Raw genomic sequence first — 7,875 nt, forward strand, 5'->3', positions numbered from 1 at the left:
AATCATGACATTTACAGTGGAGCATCACTTGTTGGAAAGTTCTCAGGACAAGGAGAGGGTGGAAAAAGTATGCAGTATCATGATCAATGAGAAACAGGTTCAGAATTATAATCATGTTGTGATTAGACTACCACAAACTGTATGAGCACAGCTTTATTTATTTTCTTTCTTAAGCAGCTGAACTGACCCCAAAACTGAAAGGCTAAACATCTCATTCCTGGTCCACAATTAACAGACAGCCTACAGTATACAAACCATTCAGTGTTTTTCTATGATTAGAGAAAACAGTCTTGTTTATTACTGATGATGCTTGTTAAATATGCCAGTCATCATAAACATATGATTCTATGATTGTATTTTATGCACCGCAAATTCATTAAAAAGTCAGTTTAGAATTACAGTTATGGTGGGTATTATACACACGTCAATCCAACTCAATGACACAACTTCGCACTGTTGAGACTGTGTAAACATTTGGGTTGATGTATCTGTGCACCCACAATTACAAGACACTTATCCAAACTGCTCTGGGTTCAAAATGATTTGGAAAGAGAGAAGAGAGACTGATGGAAACCAAGTGTCAAAGAGTTAAAAGTCTGATTACTTGATTGTTTACCTCTGGTAAATAGATAAGTGTGAATCCCTGTCAGTTTTATATATATATATATATATATATATATATATATATATATATATATATATATATATATATATATATATATATAAATAAACAGATTTGGACCACTTTTACCTGCTGTGTGGACATTGTATACCTTTACAGCATAGGTCACATGTCAAAGTTAATGCTAAATCTTGGGGTTAGTAAGGTTAGCTTATCAGCTTATCAATATACACTATATTGCCAAAAGTGTTCACTCACCCATCCAAATCACTGAATTCAGGTGTTCCAATGGTCACAGGTGTATAAAACCAAGCACCTGGGCATGTAGACTGTGTCTACAAACATTAGTGAAAGAATGAGTCGCTCTCAGGAGCGCCGTAAATTCCAGCCTGATACTGTGATTGGATGCCACCTGTGCAACAAGTCTAGTCGTGAAATTTCCTCACTACTAAATATTCCACAGTCAACTGTCAGTGATATTATAAAGTGGAAGCAATTGGGAACGATATTCAGTTACATTCAGTAAAGACAGAAAATCGGTTTATACGATCATTTTCCCGAAACAGACTACAATGTCCGTTAATGGCGTCACTAATATGATGCGGCGCTTGCACCGAGCCATCATGGGTTTTGTAGTTTTGTAGTATTTTACTCTTCACGGTTATATGGCTTAGCAAATTTATGTTTGACTGCAAAATGGCCGTCACTGGAGTTCCAGCTCTAAATTATTAGTCCGTTTTAAAAACAGTCTGTACGGAGAAATTAATTCAGAAGGTTTTGAACTCAACCAGCAGGTGACGTGGATCTGCACTCCTCTTCCCCATGTACATTCAACAGGATAGGTTCAAATTAGTTTGACATAAATCAACAATTCTGTTTGAATTCAGCATAGAATGAGACAAAGCACAACCATTTAACTTACATCTGTGAATTAAACTTAATTAGCCACAAAATAAGTGGAAGAGTTGGTTTGCTAGTCAGTTTGGCGGCTTTTACTATAGAGCGAATTCAGATTAGCTTACCACTAATTTTATCCAGTGTGTCCAGTCGCTGTTAGACCGCTTGAAACGCCCAAAGGGAAAACAAACCGTCGCTTTATAGAAGTTCGTTATGGAGCTGTACTCGAACAAAAAAGGCTAACGTTTGTCAGCCGGTCTGTCTAAACTGACAAGGAATCCGCCAACGTGAATATGAACACGATACGAAAACAGTTTAAACCGGAGGGGAACAGATCATTAAAACACGTAATTCTGAGAGAAACAACAGAAAGAGAATAAACCTTCGGCCTCACCTTAAGACGTTCGCCTTGTGGGACAGCTAGGACCGTTGGTCTGCTCTGGTCTCGCGGTTTCCTGTGAAGGTTCGGTTGAATTTCAAGGCGGCATTGGTTCGCGCGGCCTGCAGCATTACGACCTACCCACAAGACATCAATGTAAACGGGAATTGGGCTAAAACTCTGCAAACGTTTTGAGTAGCTAGATTAGTTTAGACATCAAGACGCCAGATTTGGGTTCATGTTTGTGGTACGTTAATCGTGACCATCCGCGGAACACACACACACACCTACCAATGACACCCGTTTGATTTAAGGTGAGTCCTTTCCCTCGTAGTTTCACTTGTGCGCAGCTTTTCACCATCTTGAAATGAGGTTTAGGATATTTGTATTGTGTGCCACTTTGCTGCTTATAGTTAACGGTGGAAAAACGGCCGGGGCCTTCTTGCGGTTTGCAGTCTTTCAGTCTTTGCAGTCTTATAAGCTAGTATCTGTGGTGACACTGTCTGTAGCCACATACGACCTGTGGTGTGGGGGTTGTTGGAGCTGATTGGCGCCTCGGCTAGAGAAGCTCGACGTCAGGCCGGACAGGTTTAGGGGCAGCGCCTCTCGGGAGTCTGCAGTTCTCGCGGGGTTCACATTTCAGATATAACATTTCTAAGAATGTAAACAAGAAAATAATCACAAACACAGCCCGTTTAAATTGTATTTACAGGAGAAAAGATTTGGTAATTGTGGTATTTTGTTAGCTGGTGGTTCAATGGCACGTTACATCAGTTGACAGAATGATGAGATATTGTGAGTCAAAAGCATTATCCTTTACATTTTCAAAGTTTCACATTTTGAGGTGAATCTAAGCTGAGAGAAACGCAACTGAGTTATCAGTGCTGTTTTAATTATTTCCTACAGCTGAATTTATCCCAAAACTGTGCCACGTGAGGGAAATACAGGCCAAGACAATTTCCTCGTGTTCCCCAATTGCTTTACCAATAAACGTTTTAAACTTATAAACGTAATAAACTTTTTTTCTGTTGACCTCTTCCATTGTTTAGCCCAACCATCTACCTTGCTGTCTTAAGTGGGTGCGGTGCGTCACGAGCTTCGCCATTAGCTTGGGAATTCACAGCAGTCAACTTAAGCGCATAAAATCAAAAGTTTTACTGTAATTTTTACATATTCCGAGTTGTACACAAGGACAGTAATGTTACAAATCGGCATGGTTTTAGCCACAGAGAGCAACGAGACTGAAGTTGGCTTCCTATTCGTCAGCTTCATGTTATAATTTTCCAGTTGCACTTTGAATACTGCAGCAGCTGGGTTCTGGGGCCTCTGGTACATTTAAGGTGGAACGGGAAAATTCAAATAAGAAACTACTGAAGTCTAACACATCTTCGAACCTCAATACTCAAACTCCGTTTCCACAGAATATAATAGCGTTTCTACCAACATGTCAATTCTCATAGGATTATTAGTAAGGTAAAAGGCCCAAAACCCTTAAAGAATAACTACATACGCAAACTTTCTTTAATAACTAAAATACATGAAATGTAATACTATACACTAGCCTTGCTTAAAATGTGATCACATCTTTCCAAACTGTAAAAATAACATGTTTACTGTAGTCAGTATTTCACTAAAAAAGAAATCCTACCTATATGTTTCCTTTTCTCTACAGCGAACGGGTTTTGAGCAGCAGGAGGCGGGCATTACTGCTAGAGCGTGATGATTGATTGGCGAGCGGAGCAGCTCATTGGCTGTTCGCGCTCACTGACGTCATGAACATATTCGAGGCGCCTTTAAACTCCTATAACTCGAGTTTAAAAGCTCTTTAAAATATAACAGCGATGTTAAAATGTTTTATGCTGTTCAGTATTCAGGAAATTATTGCATTCTTTTACATTAAAATGTTTAAGCATTTATAAGCTATGGTTTTGCTCAAATGCTCCACATCAACCCATTCATTTTGGACTCACTCGGGAGCGCCTTCTAGTGTCTGAAAAACTCAGAAGACATTGCAGAGTGGGAATTCTCATCTCTACAAGTTTTCTGACCAAAGTACAATGACACGTCAAAGTATGCAGATCAGCTAACCAACACTACCGCCACCTAATAATGGCCTACTTGTGTCCAGAGCTGTGTAGAGAGATGGCTCGTGCCGTGCTCATAAATATAAACCATACGAGCCTAGACCGAAGGACAATATCAGCACCATTTGTTTTTACACATTTATTATGTTATTTACTCTTCTAGTTAGTTATTATTGGTGATTTCTCAGTTATTGTGTTTGTAGAGATTGTACTTTTTTATTCGTTTAGACCTGATGGGCCGATTAAGTGAGGATTCTTGCAAGTCTCCATATAGCTGCTGAGAAATGTCATGAACAGTTTGCAGAACATAAGGATTTAGGTCCGCAAACCCTGGATGACAGGTGAGGCAGTGCCAACCCCAGCCTGGTCACATCTGTGAACAACCTGTTTGGTATGAAACAGTCTTTCTGTTTTACTCCTGTGCTTGGAATCAAACAGGCAGCATGCTAAAAGCTAAGTTGTGATGCTGATAATGCTAGAGAATGGTTGGCGTAAACATGTCCAAAACTAGCTTAGGCTACAAAGGTTGGGTTAGGCTTAAGCCACCACCCTGCTACAAATGTACTGAACAAGTGAGAGATTTGTATAGTTCCCACAAGTGCACCTGTGTAGAAAGAAATGGTACCCTAATGGCATAGAAGTATGTTTTTCTTAGGTTGAATGAAAGCAGACAACATTTAAAGAAATCCACTTTATTCATTCAGAATTCAATACATCTAAGAAATCAGGACTTATAGATTATATCGAATAAGGACCTGCTGAACAGATGATTAGAAGCTAGCGGTCATGGTTTGATTCTGTCAGTCGCCATATTTTGTGGTAGCTAACATTAGCTATAATAACACAGCAGCCCCTTGCAGCCCCACCTCCAAACCCATAGATCGCTGCAGTGCCCCTCTCATTTTTGAACATTTTTCAAAATTGAGCCGGGCTGGAGTTAAAAAAGTGTGGCGTAGTTACGCATGATGTGAGAGCGCACTGTCTGTAAAAATGACTAACATCTGGATGGGACTACGATCACAGAGAAATGTGAGTAATAAGTACAGTACCTCTCCTCCACAAGTAAGTTCTCTTTATGTCCTAAAACAGCATTAGTGTGTTTTCTGTGCTTTGTGTTAGTTATACATATTCCTGTAAAAAGATTGGATGCAGAGGTTTCCTCTCAATACTGTAAGTTAGTATATAACATGAAAAGAGCTGAAATATTAAATGATAAAATGAGATAATAAAACAATACAAAAATATATATTTTTACCTTATGAATAATGTTTCTGTAAATTTATACGCACCTTCCAAATTTGATGCCTGCAACACATTTCCAAAAAGCTGGTTTATGTGTGTGTTAGATCGCTTTTCCTTTTACCAACACTTAATAATTGTTTGTGGACTGAAGGCACAAACTGATCCAGCTTTTGAAAGCATAAATGTTTTTTCTATTTTTCTGTTATATACAGTATCTCACAAAAGTGAGTACACCCCTCACATTTATGCAAATATTTTATTACATCTTTTCATGGGACAACACTGTAGAAATGAAACTTAGATATAAATTAAAATAGTCGGTTTACAGCTTGTATAGCAATGCAGATTTACTGTCCTCTGAAAATAACACACAGCCATTAATGTTTAAATAGCTGACAAGTGAACATGTCCAACATGTCCAAATTGTGCCCAGTTGTGTTGTTGTCCCTCCATGGTGTCATGTGACTTGTTAGAGTTACAATGTTCCAGGTGAGAATGGGGAGCAGGGCTGTTTAAATTTAGTGTTTTGAGTACAATTCTCTCATACTCGCCACTGGATATTCATCATGGCACATCATGGCAAAGAACTCTCTCAGGATGTGAGAAATAGAATTGTTGCTCTCCACAAAGATGGCCTAGGCTATAAGAAGATTGCTAACACCTGAAACTGAGCTATAGCAGTGGCCAAGGTCATACAGCAGTTTTCCAGGACAGGTTCCACTCCAGGAACAGGTCTTGCCAGGGTCGACCAAAGAAGTTGAGTCCACGTGTTCAGTGTCATATCCAGAGATTGGCTTCAAAAAATAGACACATGAGTGCTGCCAGCATTGCTGCAGAGGTTGAAGAAGTGGGAAGTCAGCCTCTCGGTGTTCAGACCATACGCTGCGCACTGCATCAACTTGGTCTGTTGTCCGAGAAGGAAGCCTCTTCTGAAGCTGACACACAAGAGAACACCTGCAAACAGTTTGCAGAAGACAAGCAGTCCAAGAACATGTCCTGTGGTCTGACGAGACCAAGATAAACTTTTTTGGCTCAAGTAGTGTCCATCATGTGTGGCAGTGCCCTGGTGAGGAGTTCCAAGACAACTGTCTCTTGCCTACAGTCAAGCATGGGGTTGGTAGCATCATAGTCTGGCACTGGGGAGCTGCAGTTCATTGAGGGAAACATGAATTCCAACATGCACGGAGACATTCTGAAGTAGGGCTGCAACAACGAATCGATAAAATCGATAATAATCGATTATTAAAAGTGTTGGCAACGAATTTGATTATCGATTCGTTGTGTTGCACGATTTATGTTTCACTCGCCTTGTCATATTAGCTTACGTCACCTGCGGCGCTTCGTCAACGCAAAAAAAAAAAGAGCGAGTTGAACATAGCGAGGCGGAGCCGGAGCGGAGGCGGATTCTTTAAAATAAGTTTAACATTAAGTTAACATTTAACATATCTTTAACATATAAATAAATTCTACAAAGGAAACATGACCGACGCAGAGAAAAGGGAGATGGATGTGCAGCAGCATGGCAGTTGCAGTAGCACCTCCACCGATACTCCAGGTGCTGAATCAGGACCTCGTGCCACCCTATTGGATTCTCTCCTTGGTTCTGATGGTGAAGACGAGGACAGAGCAAGCGAAGGGGACGATGTTCAAAACCAAGTGAGAAATGAAGTCACATACTTTGGAGAAAGAAACATTGCCAAGGAACAAAATGCACTGCAGTGGTGGAAAGCTAACAGAGATAGATATCCTATATTGGCTAGGCTAGCCAAGTCCTATTTATGCATTCCTGGTACTTCAACACCGTCTGAGCGTCTGTTCTCTGCAGCAGGTAATATAGTTTCTAAAAAGAGAGCCAGCCTTAGCCAGGAGCATGTTGACATGCTAACATTTTTGCATTGCAATGCAAAGTTCCTAAAGAAAGGGAGTGAGTGAGTTTGTATCAGTGAGTTAGTTTGTATTTAGTGTTTGCATCAGAGATGCACTTAATTTTTCTTTGTTTAATTTATTTTATTATAATTTATTAATAAATGTTATTTGATTTAATCTATTATTTAATTATTGTAAGCATTTATTTGTTCTGTTATTCAATGTTCTATTTCTGAATAAAGACATGGAAATGACCACCACCCTCCGATTCATCGATTAATCGAAAAACTAATCGCCCGATTCATCGATTATTGAAATAATCGTTACTTGCAGCCCTATTCTGGAGCAGAGCATGATCCAACTCGATAACAACCTCAAACACACCTCCAAGATGACAACTGCCTTGCTGAGGAAGGTAAAGGTGATGGACTGGCCAAGTATGTCTCCAGATCTAAACCAAAATTGAGCACCTTTGGGGCATCCTCAAGCTAAAGGTGGAGGAATGCAAGGTGTATAACATTCAACAGCCCCGTGATGTCAGTGGAAGAGGATTCCAGTAGCAACCTGTGCTCTAATGAATTCCATGCCCAAGAGGGTTAAGGTAGTGCTAGATCATAATGGTGGTCACAGAAAATATTGACACTTTGAGCACAATTTGAACATGTTCACTGTGAGGTGTACTCACTTGAGTTGCCAGCTATTTAGACATTAATGACTGTGTGTTGTTATTTTCAGAGGACAGTAAATCTATACTGCTATACAAGCTGTACACTGACTACTTTAAT

General features: G+C 39.8%; 1 protein-coding gene across 2 annotated transcripts in view; it reads right to left on the reverse strand.

The window, feature by feature from the left end:
• The window catches only part of znf710a (zinc finger protein 710a), a 35,627-nt gene extending 33,183 nt beyond the window's left edge, over positions 1 to 2,444 (reverse strand). For both annotated transcript variants that reach the window (XM_017711113.2, XM_017711112.2), the window contains exons 1-2: positions 2,190 to 2,444; positions 1,914 to 2,035 (exon numbers count right to left, since the gene is read on the reverse strand). In XM_017711113.2, the coding sequence (XP_017566602.1) occupies positions 1,914 to 2,035; positions 2,190 to 2,259 (192 nt within the window). In that variant the 5' untranslated portion in view covers positions 2,260 to 2,444. The remainder of the gene's footprint in view (positions 1 to 1,913; positions 2,036 to 2,189) is intronic.
• Positions 2,445 to 7,875: the final 5,431 nt, after the last annotated feature.

Source organism: Pygocentrus nattereri, chromosome 7 (genome assembly GCF_015220715.1).
Source record: "Pygocentrus nattereri isolate fPygNat1 chromosome 7, fPygNat1.pri, whole genome shotgun sequence".
NCBI classification, from domain to species: domain Eukaryota; kingdom Metazoa; phylum Chordata; class Actinopteri; order Characiformes; family Serrasalmidae; genus Pygocentrus; species Pygocentrus nattereri.